This window comes from Anabas testudineus, chromosome 11 (assembly GCF_900324465.2).
Source record: "Anabas testudineus chromosome 11, fAnaTes1.2, whole genome shotgun sequence".
Classification (NCBI taxonomy): Eukaryota; Metazoa; Chordata; class Actinopteri; order Anabantiformes; family Anabantidae; genus Anabas; species Anabas testudineus.
The window spans coordinates 13,083,140-13,099,292 of record NC_046620.1 but is presented as its reverse complement, the minus strand read 5'-3'; the positions used below and the strand labels follow the sequence as shown (position 1 = coordinate 13,099,292).

General features: G+C 42.2%; 1 protein-coding gene across 1 annotated transcript; it reads left to right on the top strand.

Moving 5' to 3' along the window:
* The first annotated feature begins 216 nt into the window (after positions 1-216).
* itgb8 (integrin, beta 8) lies at positions 217-15,559 on the top strand. The gene is made up of 16 exons (XM_026346807.1): positions 217-298; positions 1,076-1,161; positions 3,062-3,233; positions 3,310-3,416; positions 3,602-3,741; positions 3,957-4,122; positions 5,022-5,180; positions 5,542-5,637; positions 5,937-6,029; positions 7,131-7,271; positions 8,364-8,790; positions 8,951-9,173; positions 9,281-9,384; positions 10,246-10,362; positions 12,620-12,783; positions 13,838-15,559. Exons 1-16 carry the CDS (start codon positions 217-219, stop codon positions 13,964-13,966), a joined length of 2,406 nt encoding a protein of 801 aa, XP_026202592.1. The 3' UTR covers positions 13,967-15,559.
* Positions 15,560-16,153: the final 594 nt, after the last annotated feature.

Here is a 16,153-nt window from a genome sequence, read left to right as displayed (position 1 = left end):
GTAAGCTGATTTGACCCGGGGATGTGAATACCTCTCCGGGATTAGAAGGTTATTGGGTGAACGACAATGCCCCGCGGCTCGCTCCGGTACTTTCCGCTTTTGTTCGCGCAGCGGCGGACGCACGGTACCCGGTTCCCCCCGGCTCATCTCCAGTAGCTGTACAGCCTCTGCTCCGGTGCATCCTCGCTGCTTCGCTCCCGGTGTGGATAGGATAATATGACTTCCTGGCTCCGCACACACAGTTCCCCCCTGTGTCCCCTGCTGTACTTCGTGGTGGTCGCTATCTGCGCAGAAGCCGGTGAGTGGAAGCTCGTTATGGTCAATTACATCATATCCCAGCAATTAGCCTACATCTTGTATCATGTCAAGTCATCACTGCGCAACATCAGCTTCCATCCTGCATCATCTGTGACCTGTACAGGGGCTGATTTCTCTAGTGTTTAATGTAAAGGACATCATACATACTAACAATAACACCAGAAACCCCACAACATTAACAAAGGACTCATTGTTTTTGAAGGGAGGTATCTCTTGTTTCAGCAGGTCTTCATCAGTTATAGTTAGAAGTGAAATGCTTCACCTATTCAGGAGTTTTCCAGATTGAGTGTTAATTGAGTGAGAGTGGCTTGTTATGTTAGGACCTGCAGCCTTTCTCTGTCCTACATTTCATCTCAGTAGCTGAATTTCAGCAGATATACCACATCAATGCGTCATTACAAGCAAACCTGGGGTCCATTTGTGACCTTCTAAAATCCTCAGAGCTAATCTCCTCATCATTACCACTGCAACAACTCAAGCACCTGTTCCCACACTCCCATCTGTTATAACGCTACATGGCTGGATGATACGAACTGAATAGGCCCATATTAGATTAAGTGGGGCTTCCATCATCAAAAGTGTGAATGAGATCTTTAATGGACCGGGCTGCCTGGCTAATGAGCGGTGACATTCTTTCATATGCTAATTGCAGATTCTTCTCTTCTCTTCTCTTCTCTTCTCTTCTCTTCTCTTCTCTTCTCTTCTCTTCTCTTCTCTTCTCTTCTCTTCTCTTCTCTTCTCTCCTCTCTTTCTGCAGGTGACAGTGTGTGTTGGTCTCCTTCCATCGCCTCTTGCAGTGAGTGTCTCCAACGTGGACCACAGTGTGCCTGGTGCTTCAAGGAGGTAGGGATGTGTATAAAAGTGCCTGTTTGTGTGTCAGTGCTAAAAAAAAAAAAAAAGGGGGAACATGACAGACACTCACCAGCGTTCCTCAGATGACACACACCAAAGCTTTGATGCCATCCACGGATGTGAATTTAATGTGTATGTTCGAGCTTAGTGGGGCTGGCCCGGTGACCTCTGCGAGAGTGCTGCATGTGTGGCGAATGTTTCCATGCGCACATTCTCATGTGGCAGCAGAGACAGAACCACTTTCTATCCATGTGTTTAGTCTAGACAGTCACACATATCACCGAGCTTCTCTGCATCCGCCTGCGTGTCTATCTGTGTCTGTCCGTGCTTTCTGCGTGTCAGTCTGTCTCGTGAAGAGACAGATCGGATCTGCCTTGAGAAGCTGTAAAGTGCTCCAGTCACACCAGTCCCAAAGAGCTAACCCGTGGACACACCAGACTATCAACATGTGTGTGTTTACAGACTTCAGGTTCTTTCCCACCCCTCTGAAGCCTACGGTTATCTGACATCATTAAGCGGGGCTGGGCTTACTGGTGTGTGAAAGCATTTCAAACAACAACTCTCTAAACACATGCAAACTCACTGAGCCAAGTGATTATAAGAAAACGGCTACTGAGCTTGTAAATATGTCTGCTCACATCCTAACACTTTTACATGTAATGCCAGCTGAAGAGGCAGACTGGGAAGTCCCAGGAAGTTACCCTGAAATCTTCTGACACAGTTGATCTAGGACAAATAACTGTGAGAGGGACAGTCAGAAATAAATTGCGTTACAGTAGCAGATCCAAGCTGTGGGCACGTATTCAGTGACAGTTTCAGTTTTCATTGCAGACTGTTTACTGCCTTGCTCTTATGGCTCCTGCGCTAATAATTTCCATTGATTTCATTCCCTATCTGCATGATCTTTTTGGTCATGTCCCACTCTTTGAACCCACCAATCAGGTCGTAAATATATGGTTTTATTGGTCTGCTATCATGTTTCCAGTGCCAGAGCTGTATTTGTGTGTGTTTCTCACAGAGCTGAGTACCAAAGGTCACTAATCCACTTTAAAGCTGCAAAGCATGACTATGTTGTGCTGTATTGTTGCAGCAACTGGCTACTGGGCAGCAGGAAGGTTGGCTGATTCACTGATCACAGATGGACCATCTAACCTCATCTCTAGCCAAGAGAACGCTCCTCTCCTAAGTGATCACATGAGCAGGGCTGAGAGTAGCGTAGATCTGGATATGGATGAATAAATACAAACAGGATGCTTCTTCTTGGCATTACATCATCAAATCGAATTCATTTATTCGTTTAAACTACTTCACTAAATCAATACAAACAACACACAGCGACAGAAATGAAAAATGAAACCACAGAGTGTGTAAGTGTGAAACCAGATTCTATTTGCAAAGTAGTCTTGTGTGAAATGAACCTGAACTAAAACATTCGGGCCTCTGTCGGTTTGCATATACTCCTACATTTGAGAATGGGAAATGGGGAAATACTAGAACAGGAGTACAGAGAAACAGAAACTTTTTCTTCTGACACTGAAACCTTGTTGTCTAGGTAGTGGGCCGAGAAGAAGTGATTATTTTACAAATGAAGGGGTCACAGCTGCATGAACTCAACTCACATAAGATGATCTAGTCTAGATCTAGTTGACATAGGACAGTGTGGCATTCAGCTTGCCCTGTTTGTTTGTGTCACTTTTTCCCCTAATGTGATTATTGTGATACCATCTTCAAAGAGGCTTATGTGTATTGTCTTTACTACAGTCTGGAGGCATTTCGCTCTGTGTCTTGTTCTCTTTTTTTTTTCATTTTCTGAAAAAGTTTTTTTAAAGTGTTTTAAAATAAGTGCATGCATATTTCAAGTCAACATTTCTCCTCTTGGCCTTGTGACTAGGACTTTCTGGATGGGTCGTGGCCAAACCAGCGCTGCGACCTGCCAGTGAACCTGCTCAGAAGAGGCTGTGGACTGGAGTTCATGGAGCAGTCAGAGAACAAGGTGGAGGTCAATGCCACCACTAGCAGCACGCAAGTGTCCCCGCAAGACATCAGCGTGACACTCAGACCAGGTACACGAAAGGTTATGTTTATGCTTAAGTGTGACTTTCTTTTTGCACCAAGTTAACTGTGTGAGTGTGTTCCTAGGTTCAGAGGCCAGCTTCATAGTGTCTGTGAAGCAACTGGAGCAATACCCTGTGGATCTGTACTACCTGGTGGACGTATCGGCTTCTATGCAGGAAAACCTGGATCATGTAGGTGTTGATACTTTCTGCTGCCACTCTCTACCATCCAGTGAGTCATGGATCTAGTGTCATCCTCATCTCAATCTGTGCTGTGCCTTAGTCTTTTTTTTCTCTCTCTCTCTTGTTTGTGTGTGCAATCCTTGATCAATATTTTGCCTTCCCACCCCGTGTTGTCCACCCACCTCTGTGTCCAGCTGAAGACGGTGGGTGTAGCTCTGTCTCTCCGTATGATGGAGCACTCCTCAGACCTTTGGCTCGGCTTCGGCTCATTCGTAGACAAACCTGTCTCCCCTTACATCAATGTCCATCCCACCAAAATCAACAACCCCTGCAGGTAAGAAACATGATTATTTAGAAGCAGGCGAGTTGCTCTGAGTTTATGTGAGTTAAGGAGAGACTCATCCTTTGTTGAGCATAGTTATGATGATACGACATGCTGGGAGACAAACACAGCAGACAGGCCTTGGCATGTGTTTGTTCTTCTGGTTGTTTTGGACCTCTGTGTTCCTGAATGTTGCAATTAAAATATTTTTCTACGCGTCTTACCAGTGATTATGAGATCCACTGTCGTCCGGCCCATGGTTTCCACCACGTCCTCAGTATGACTGGGAATATGAGCGAGTTCACCCGTGTGATCAAACAGCAGCGTATATCCGGTAACATGGACACACCTGAAGGAGGGCTGGATGCTATGCTGCAGGCTGCTGTCTGCCAGGTGTGTATATACAAATGCAGTGCAGTCAAGATTGCAGAGAGTTAAAGGACGTTAAAAAAAAAAAAACATTATGAGATTACAGTTATTATTATACATATTTTACATACAGTATTATTTAATGCAGAATATTTTATGTTTTCTGGGTTTCCTCCTAAGTCAAGTCCAAATTTGGTGATAAGTCTGCATGCTGCTGAAAGAGGCATATATTCAATGGTGGCAGTCTGACTCAGCATTCAATATTGCCACTGGAATCCCACTAAGTAATGACGCCACTGTTGGAGTATGGCAGACACACACACAGTCACAGTTTCTTATACAAAAGTCCACAGGAGGGCTGTGAGCAACGCCATACAGGGGGCCCCTGAGTAATCAACCCTGCAGGGAAACACCACGGTGGTCATGAGTCTAGAAATAGATTCTCCATTATGTCAATCCTATTTATAAGCTCACCGGGGTGCCTTGAATACACACGCACTCGCACACTCAGAACCCTTATTTTCTCACACTGTCTGCGAAGAGTCATAGACATAAAGAGGGAGACTTTGTGGCTTGTGGAAGATTTGCTCCTGCTTTTCCTATAATTGGGGATTACAGAAAGAGCTGATCACCACGGGATCTAATGTAGTTCAGATGAGTAAAATGATTGAATATGCATTTTCTTTCCACATGTGTAAACTTTTAAAATATAAATCATGCATATTTTCCCCATTGGTTTGGGTGAGTGTAGCTGATGAGTGATATAATGTCATAAAACTGACACAACTTATGATTGTCCTCGTCAAAAGCTGAATAAAGATGCGGAGCTGCTGGCTTCCATTAAGACATACGTTGGGACTTCGATTTAGAGCTAAACCTAATATGATGTCTTGATTTCTTTTTTCTTGCTGTCTTCCTTTTAGAGGGCGGTGGGTTGGAGACCTGAGGCGAAGCGTCTGTTGCTCCTGATGACCGACCAGCCGTCCCACCTCGCCCTGGACAGTCGGCTGGCGGGGATTGTCACACCGCACGATGGCTTGTGCCACTTGGAGAACAACGTCTACACAGGAAGCACCAGGATGGTGAGAGCAAGAATATATTTAATGATGTTGGGAAGTCAGGGTCAGAGAGACTACACTGAGGATCGTGCATTGTTCAGCGACAGAAATATAATATGTTAATCATCCAGACTTTTCGTTTTTAACTTGCATTGTAAAGCTCACATGGTCTCATGGTAACACTGTCTGTGTATTGCTGCAGGTATAATGCATAGATTTTAATTCAGTAAATTCGTACTTAAAGGAATAGTTCACCAACATTTTGAAAAATATGCTCTTCTGCTGTCTGACTGAGTGTAAAATGCAAATATCAATACTGCACTCCAGGAGGAGAAAGACTCCTGAGGGGAAGAAAGGGTTTTAAACTTTGGTTTCTCTTTCTCAGGACCATCCCAGTTTGGGCCAGTTGTCTGATAAGCTCCTGGAAAACAATATCTATTCTGTGTTTGCTGTGGAGAAGCAGCAGTACCGGTGGTACGAGGTAATCTGTTCCCCCCTTCCCCACGTGTGCATTACAACATACAGTGACAAAATATGGTGTACTTTGCAGCACAATAAGGAATAGAGACTTCTCAACAAATACCACATTGACTTGAGCTAACAAATAAAAAGCAGCCTTAAAATACTGACCCAGAGCTGCTCCGCACTTTCACTGTTTTCCTCCAGGATCAAATTTAGGCATTTAAATAGTAATACATAACCTGTGATTTCTAATGATAGAGTAATCTTAGTCAAAATCTCGTATTTTTTAACCCTTGTCTTTCTTCTTTTCTTCTGTAGGAGTTGGTGCGTTTGCTTCCTGGATCCTACCTGGGAAAGTTAGGCCTTTTCCATGCTCCAACTTTAATACAGCTGGTGGTGGATGCATACAAGGTACAGAGCTGTACATCAACTTCCTCTGCAGCTTTAGACAATAACTTCTCCCTTCCAGATCCTTTTTGTCCATTGTTTCATTGTCCTCTCTTAGTGTGTTTATCAGTACTTAGGATGAGAAAAGAGACAAGCAAAAGTTTAGAGAAGAGTGCACAGCAGCACACCAAGTCCTGAATTCATAAGCCCACGCAGTCCTGGTTCAACATGAACTCTGTTTTCTTTTGGAATTGTTTGATCATGACTAATAACACATTCCTGTTTGTTAAGAAGGATTGTGAATCACTGATGCCACAGTATATTTCCGAAAGCGTACAGCTTATGTTTGACCGGACACTTTTAGTTTGAATGTGCACATAGAAACACAAAGACAGACTTTTTTGTTGCACATTCAAACGAGAAAATTCTGAAGTGGAGACAGCAGATGATAGGCGATGTTTTTGGTTTCACTGGAGGCCGAATAATACAGAAAAAACATTGATGAGAACTGGAGCTTACAGAGGGGGTGAGGCCTTCTGTGTGTGTGTGTGTGTGTGTGTGTGTGTATGTGACTAGGCATTTGTTCAATTGGCAGCATTTGAGGCTATAATCTTGCCGCAGGCACAGCGGCTCTATTGTTTGCTTCGAGAATCTGACGAATATACAGATCCCTGTGCTCCAGCCATGCTCCTTGCAGACACACATGCATACACACATACACAAGCTGCAGAGCCCTAACAGAAGCTGGCATTATAATTGCAATCAGATCCACACAGAAACCCTGTGTCCTAATCATGGATCAAGACAAAGATGCTATTTTTGGCTCCACCTCGTTGTTCCCATCAACTCCCCCTTTTATTTCGGAAAGAAAAAAGGGACGACAATGAGGGCTTTCTGGGGGACATGTGACAACTTTAATTAATCGCTTTCTGTCTCTCTTGCTTCATTACTTTTCATTCTGGCGGATTATGGTCATTAACATTTTAAATTGCGACTGTTCTTCCCATTCTCTTTTATCTTAACCTAGATTCCCATGAAACCAGCGTAACAGATTCAAGAATGTCCTGATACCAAGTAGTGAATTTTATCTTGCAACTCGTTTTTTTCTGTCCTCGCTCTGCCCAGAGGCTGTTGTCGGAGGTGGCGGTGGTGGTGTCTGTGGAGGACAAGGCACTCAGCAGGTACTGGGTGACAGTGTCTCCTCTCTGTCCTGATGGGTCCACTGCGAAAGACCAGAGCTGCTCTGGGGTGCAGCCAGATCAGACGGTAAACACACACACACAGCTTCAGCACAGATCCACAGGATAAAACCGAACTGAGAAAAATGATCTTTAAATGAAGCCGCCCGTGATGTGATGTTTATTAGTTGGATTGGATTATGTTGACACATACAAACATGGTCTCATCACTGAGAGCTTTACGTAACACGAAAGATTTGGTAAATAATCCGAGCTGAGCAGATTATAGGCTGTATTTAACAGGAAAACATAACCATGTGATTCCATAACCTTTTCATCCTTAGATCCTCAACTTACCCAATACGAGCGCCTTCATACGTACAAGTAGGGCATTTATATTTAGAAATAGGTCATATGACATCTACTGCTGTCAAACCTGTTCCAATTATCTACCAAAAGGTGTGCCCAAGTACTGCATAAAGCTTTTTATATTTGTTGGCCATACACAGGAGCTCATTTGGTACTATCTGGAACATTATGATGGCATTTGTTCACTCTGCCTGTGATCTTCCCCTCTGCTTTAACCTTTAGGGGCTTTTACCATTGTCAAAACCCAAGATCCCTAATCACTACTATACAGTTACTCTATTGTACAAAGAGACTGAAGTTCAGCCCTTTAATCAATGGGTGGATTAAAGTGAATAATGGAAAGTACCCACAGTTACCAGAAGAATGATAAAAATCAAGTAAAATGCTTCACTGTACATTCAAAGCTTTGGCATGAACAGTTTTCCGCTTTGCCTAAACCACATCAGCCTAGTCTAAGTTAGAAGTTCTTTATGTCTTATCATAAACTGATGTAATTATGCTTTGAGTCATCTTGTTTAATGTAAACTCACTGTCATTACTCAATTTTGGTAATTTTTTTAGACCTCAGCTCTAAAAACACATTTTTTAGACCTATAAATGTTCCTCATGTGAAGATGTGTCATATTTTGGTCCTTCAGGGAGGGAAATAAGTAAGTATATATTTTATCTGCAGCTACAGTATTTTAATTTCACATGTCAGATCTGGGTTATTACAGTCTTCTATTTGCTTTTAATGTAAACCTTTTCACCATGACAACGCTAACACGTTGACACACACAGCGGTTATTAACATATATGTCTTCCCATGCAGGTTTACTTCAACATCACCGTTGGCATGCGCGCCTGCCCCGACAGCGGAGAAGATGAAGATGTAAGGCTGATGGTTCGCCCTGTAGGTTACAATGAATCCACCATTGTTAGGGTTCACTCTAAATGTCACTGCCGCTGTGGACCTACCAGACGCTGTCATGGTGACAGCCAGTCACCTTGCAAAGAGACCCACAACAGTGGCAAACAGGAGCAGAGGCCAGATCATGGGTCTGATCTGATTAAGGAGTCAAGCAGAGATTCAAACTGGAATTGCAGAGCAGATGGTTCTGATGTGGACTGCAGTGGCCGAGGAGTGTGTGAGTGCGGGAGGTGTGTGTGCGAGCAGAGCAGGCTTGGGACAGTGTATGGAAAATACTGTGAGATGGACGACTTCTCCTGTCCGTATGAAGAGGGACTGCTGTGTGGAGGTAAGATAGACTTGCTTATCAATTCAAATGATTAAATACATTTATTTCATAGAGGCGCCATAAGAAATTAAATAGTATTAATATGAGTAGATTGATACAAAACATGCAAAGTCTTTTTTATTAATTTATCTTTTCTCCTGTCTCTGTCTTTCCCTCTCAGGCCGGGGTGTGTGTGTGTCAGGTGAGTGTGTGTGCGAGGAAGGCTGGGGAGGGGATAGCTGCGGGTGCCCTGTCTCCAAAGCAACCTGCCAATCAGCCGATGGCGTGCAATGCAGTGGGCGGGGAAGATGCGTGTGTGGCAAGTGTGTGTGTGATGACCCCCGATACTCCGGAGACTTCTGTGAAAGATGTCCTGCTTGCCAAAGCACCTGCCAATCATACTGGTACTTTTTTCTGCTCACAACCAAAATGCATGATGGGAACTCTTAAAGAAGAAGTACTTGAAGGACTTGATGTTGCTGACAGTGCTTTACTCTCTGGTCTCTCTCAGGCAGTGTGTGGACTGCCACCTGTCTCACGGCCTCACACCAGAAGAGGCCGGATACTGCAACAACACCTGTGCGCCACTGGTGGACTACATGGATCATGAATCAGGTACAGCCAGTTTAGCCAAAACTATCTAAATACAAATTCAGGCGTGAGAACACGCAGAGCAACAAAGATAGGTTCGCTGTACTGTTTATTTCAAAGCGTATTTACCATTTGACTATAGAGTAACACTAAGCTGGAAAGCAGCATTTCATGATGCACCTGAAACTACACCCAACACTGATGTCGTACATCCTGGAGTACATCACTACAGCTCAGTTAAATTCCTGGAAGTATGAAAAAAGAAGCTTTTCGCAAGTTTTAAGCCTCTTTTGGGAAACACAACAAGCTGCGACATGTTTTTAATTAGCGTACAGGCGGCTTGATGATGTAGTGGTTTGCACCTACCAGCAAGAAGGACCCAGATTCGAATCCACAGGTCGGCCGAGTGCCTTACTGTGTGATGTTTGCATGATCTCCCCGTGTCTGTGTGGGTTTTCGCACACACAGGGTTTCTCTGCTTTGTTAACCAGCTTAGTCACGTTTGTCTGCTTTTTGGTGCTGGGCAGGTAACACAGTAGAAGCGTGGAGCTCAGGTTTATCTGAGCTGTTTAAAAAAAAGAAGCAGCTGGCTGCTCCTGCTGAAAAACTAAGAAACAAGTTATAAGAGAGTAAAAGAAGGAATGCAATTCTAAAGCCGGGGGATCATTTTGTTGTTTCACATTACACATAGTAATTTGACCCATTATTACAGTAGTATAAAATATTGATTAAACCATCTTTAACAGGGGAGTCGTAAAACACTGAAATTCTTTAGTGAGTCAACTCTCATTGACTTTTTCTTTTGAGTAATCCTGGAAGATTGTCTGGACCAATAGCATTTGACTTCGCCTCTCTCTCTTTGTTTCCCTTTTTCTCTGTTTTTAGGTCAAGCCGGGGAGAGGTGGATTCAGTGTCTGTACATCAGCAATGATAACTGTCGCTATCGGTTTCAAACCAGCTCCCATTCTGGTCAGACCCAGCTTCACATTAGCACAAGACCAGGTACGTTAAAGTATATAAGCAGACGTGTTGGTCTTTCCACAGCTGTGGAAACAATGATTAGGCATTCCCTAGCTCCTTATCAGATCATCACAAGTAAGCGCGATGAAAAAAACCTGGCTGAATAAAATGTAAATCAAGTAAATGTAATGATGCACAATAAACCTAATTCTAACTGTAACCCTACAACAGCCATTCAGTTCAAGTTGGATCGGACTAAAATTTGACAACAGCAACAGCCAGGCCAAATTATGCAGGCACACACACACACACACACACACACACACACGTCTTCATTCAAGGTCACTTCCGTTGCTGCCATTCATGCACGACTGCACCCTGGTGTATTCGAGTCAGCAAGCCTGCTGTCAGTGTTACAGCTGTATTTAGCATTATTTTCCCTCAGTTCCCAGCTCACTTTCCCCTATTCTCACACACAGATACACACTCACATGTACACAATTCAAACCCATTAGTTCACACATGCCTTGATTTACACACACGTACACACAAACACACACATTATTGCGGAGCCAAGTGTTACAGTTCAGCTCCACCTTCCCAATTTTTTGGAACAGCACTGCTCATTGTGTGTTCCCCCCATCTCCCCCTGTCCCCTAACCCACCTCCACCCAACGGGACACTCTTCCTGCTCACACCCACTCCTTCTGGGTGCAGCAGGGGCCAGGTCTCCATGGTAACCCTTCTACAAAATTTCAGAGCACTCTTTGGGCTCTTTGTGTTGAGCAGTGAACCCATCATCCACACATGCTCCCGAGAAGATACACACTAGCTTGAGTACAGCACGACTGGCACAGCTGCCACTGACTGAACAGTGTGCATGTGTTTGTGCGGGAAGTAATTAAAACTTTTCTATTTTATACAACTTTATTTTTCTCCTTCACTACATTGTAAATGAAAAACATTTAGCTAACTTTCTAAAGGCACTGATGCATCTGTAATGGCAACTCAGTAATGTAATATTAATAATTCACCTACTTTGATACTTTAAGTTTATTTGATACTAATGTTCTTGTGTAAGTACTTGTGTTAGGCTAGTAATGAAAAGCAACTACAGTAAGAACATTTATTCAAGTAGTGTACTTTAGAATAGACTTTATCTGACCCTGTTTTATGCAGTGGCAAGAAAACGTCAAGGGTATTAACAAATATAATGTCCCTAAAATAACAACACAAAAAATGTCATGTCTTTATTGAGAAAAAACAGAAAAACCTCCCAGTGCTAGTGGAAAAAGTATGTGAGCCCTTTGAATAATGATTGAGTCAGGTGTTAGCATAAGTTAAGGAAATTAGTTTGTAACTCAACTGTAAGTATGGTGGAGGAAACATCATGATTTGGGCCTGCTTTGCTGCATCAGGGCCTGACCAACATGCAGTAATTAAGGGGAAGATTAATTCCCAAGTGGATCAAAAAAAAAAAAATTCTTCTAGCATGTGTGAGAATGTCTGTACGTCAGCTGAAACTTTGTAGAAGTTGGGTGATGCTACAGGACAATGACCCAAAACTAACAACAGAATGGCTTCAGAAAAACAAAATCCACCTTTTGGAGTGGCCAAGTCAGAGCCCAGACCTCAATCCAAAAGATGCAATGACTAGAACAGAGCCACATATGAGATGGCTAAAGCATTTCTGCAGGAAGAATGGGCTAAAATGTATCCTGAACAATGTGTAGGTCTGATAAAAAGCTACAGGAAGGACCTGGTTGAGGTTACTGCTGCAAAGAATGGGTGGTGAGGTGGGAGGTAGGGGGTGAACCAGTTGTTAATTCCAAGGGTTCACATACATTTTACACTAGCACAAAGATGTTTTTATGGTTGTTCTCAATAAAGAGACCTAAGGCATGATTTTTTTTGTGTTATTATTTTAGACACATTATATTTTTTAATACTCTTGACTTAGATGAAGATCAGATCACATGTTATGATAAATTAATGCGACTATATCTCAGAGGTAAATTGTTTATATTGTACATTTATTACAAACATACAACACATCTAGTCGCTTTTTAGATTAGGATTCCACTTTAAAATCCATATAATAGGTTTATTAATCACAATCTAACCTCTCACAAAAACTCTGTATAGTTAAAGTCCTTTGTCACATTTCATATGTGTATGAGTCTATGAGACATTTTCCCTTTAAATTTTTTAAAAAGTTTGATGACTATTTGATGAGCGTTTGTGGTGTAAAGTATAGCTTTTAAAAAGTCTAAATGTTTATGTGTGTGTGTTTCCACAGATTGTGGCAGTAGTAGCCGACTGGTAGGAACGTTCCTGAGTGTGTGTGCCCTGACTGTCCTGTGCGGCCTGGTGGTGGTGGCCATGTCCCGGTTGCTTCTACAGAAAAAAGGCAGAACACCGGGGGGTGCTGTTGAGAGCAGCGTTTATCACTGCACTGGAAAGGTTAGCTCATGAGAGTCGAGTATGTGGCACAGATCGGTTTAAATTGCAGGGAGGCTGAAGTGTCCTTGCGCCCTCTGAAATTTTGTGGACAACGTCATTCTTTAGGATATTTCCTGAACTGTCCACTGTAACCAGGAATGAGAAATTTGAGATTGAGATCGCTGTTGGAGGTCCAGCTGTATTTTTCATTTCCTCTCAACTCCCAGCTCACCATCCACAGCATCCAGATTTGTGACCTTAAAAAGACGTACAGCACCTTTGAGAAGCAAAAAATGGAAATCTGAATAAGGGGGGCGCTTTCTGGAGATATGCATGTGTGCATAAACTTGTTAGAGTGTTTATAAATGTTTGGAAACCCCCTCATGGAGAACTGCAGATCCACGTAATAACACCGGAGCATATCGGTTGTGTAACTGATCACGATTTCCTGCTGATGTTTTTATTGTAACTGTGCCGTCATTAAGTCGTGCTGTAGTGCATATCTTACACTTTGTGGGAGTTTTGCAAGTGTTGTAAAGTTAAACCTACTTCCTCAGTGATTACATAATTTAACACAATGTTAATCTTCAATTGATATGTTGATCATTTCTAAACCTACTATTAGAGGGGCACTATAGTAAATGATCACAGTCAATTTACTAGCAGCATAGCCTATGTAACCATACACTTGAAATTTGTCAAGTATAAAAAAAAAACTTGAACTTGAGTAATTCTGGTTGGGAAAACATTTTGCAAGAGGAAACATAATGGTTATAGTGCCAATATCATCAGTTTGCAGTTTTTAGCCCTCACATGACTAACTCTGCAATCACACAGCCACATTTGTCAGATGACGTAAATACTCACAAACATGGAACCTGTTCCTTGTTCATAGCTCCATAATCTATCCTAAATAACACAAGCATGGTGTTAAGAAGACATTCGGATTAGGAAGTGTCTTTTTTGGACTAAAGGTCAAGATATAATGGCCCCTGCTGCATTGTTTTGGTTTGACTGTGTCTGTGTAGGTGTGGATCCCTAAAAATGCTGACTGCATATTTCTGTTATCCTTCAGGACCTGTCATACATCCCTACAACCAATGAGAAGACAGTTACCTACAGGAGGGACCATCCACCTGACCGCCCCATGGAGATGCACATCCATGTTCCCAAGATGCCCCTTGGTGACCCTTGGCAGTGCTAGACACAATTCAAAGGTCCCGGTCAAGAGGCAGGTAGTAGGAAGAGACACAGAAGGAGAGTTGGACTAAAGGCTTCTCTTCTGCTTCATGACCAGCTATATGTGAAGACTCTGACGATGGCGAACTAAACTATGAAACTTCTATGGAAAGATATTTATAAACTGAACTGACTAAACTCTCATAGACTGCACGACTGATGTGGCCAGTATCAAAGAGCACAAGTCCCTCGAACCTTCTCTTCATATGATTTCTTCCTCTACAGGGTAATGGGTGATCCTGTTTTCTTTTTAGCCATGCAGCATTTACTGCTTTAACTTATGGGTATGTGTGTGTGTGTGTGTGTGTGAGAGAGAGAGAGTTTGTGTGTATGTGGGTGATGCTGATAGATGCATTTACTCTATCCATGCTTTCTAATTCTAACTTTATAGTACAACACTACATGTTTCTTGATTCTTGATTGTGTGACACTCGAACATTCAAACTGTACTGTCTCTCTGCCTGCGTCTGCCCCCTGGTGGTCTACTTGAGATACGATATTTTTCTCTTAAAAAACACTTCCTGTGTGTTAATGACCTCAGCTGTGTTTCCATGGGATTTAATTCATTTGATTACACTTCTCAGTCATTTTCTTTTCTAGCGTTTTTAATTGTTTATTTTTTGTGCTATTTTGTTTGTTAGATAATCGGCTGCATTGAAAATTAGTGTTATTTTGTGGCATTTTTCCATGATGATAAATGAGAATATAGTTTCATGCGACTGTTAGATTTGCACTTTTTTTTTAATTGTTCATCATTATACTACTGAAACCTGTGGATTCTCGGAGGCAGGAGAGATGTTATTGTGGTAAAGGTTGCTTTGGGGGGGGGCGGGGGGCATTCAAAGGCATCTAAGTACATTTGAAGCTAATGAAACAACACACTGGAACAACAATGGACTTAATATTCATGTTGGCAACTCTGTCATCAAATGCCGAAACACGTGACCTCTACTACAGAGACAGAACTGTGTGTCTATCTGCTGACCATTACTATCCACAACTGGAGGACCAGACTCTAGGACCAAATCCTGAGCAAAGGTACAAATCAGCGCTGAAGGTACTGAGATCAGAGGTGGACTGACATTCCTCACACACACACGTGCACATGCACACACACACACACACACACACGTGCTAGATCACTTGGATCCCGAGTGCCAGTTGCATGGCACTGTGTGAGACTTTTACTTGTCCATTCCTGATCATTACTTTGATTTTTATTTAACACAGTGTTGTTTACAGAAATAGCTGCTACTTACTTACTGTAAGTCAAGAACACTAATGATTATTTATTGTGATTGTTTTTGTTTTTTGTTTTTTGATTCCATATGATCATTGTTGGTGGGAAGGTTACTTGAGTTACAGGTAGTAAGTACAGTACGAAGACCTGTCTTTCTTCCTAACCATGAGAATACTTCAGCAATAAGATAGTAATCTCATCTCATCACAAAGTTAGTTCAGTGTAACAACAGCACTTTTCTGTGTAGTTTCGCTGTCAACTAATTGTGTAGCATGTTTGTTTGTTTGTTTTTTTTCCATCAGAATAAAATGTTTTTTTAACAGGTTATGTTTTGGGGGTTCTGTGGCTTTTCTACACCAACACCTTTACAGCTGTCAAACTAATTATCTGTCAGACATGACATGGAAGTTTGATGAAACATTCAAAAAGTTCAAAAAGAAAATATATGCTTACCTATTTATCAAAAGAATCAACATTTGAGCAACTGGTGGCTTCAGCTTTACGGTGGCATTCACAAATAATGCGGAATCAATACAAGCTGAACACTAGGTGGAGACACACATAAAGACAGGACCAATATATGAAACAGTGAGGGATTGAACTGGATCAGTTTCAATACTTTGATCAGGCAAATTACATTTTTACAACCCTGCTGTTATTTTCAGATGCCCCAACAGAACAGAAGCACTGCTTAAAGTAGTGTGTATTAGTCTGTGTATTGTGTGTCCTAATGTAGCCTACATGTTGGCCCACAGTAACAATCAGTGGGTCAGTTCCTAACAGGAAAAAACAGGCTTAATAAATAAACTTTAGAAAACAAGCTCTCATATTTAGGAGGGGTCGTGTAATTACTATAAACACAGATATTGGCTAACATTAGGCTGTTTACTGTTTTATATTTGTAACTCTCAT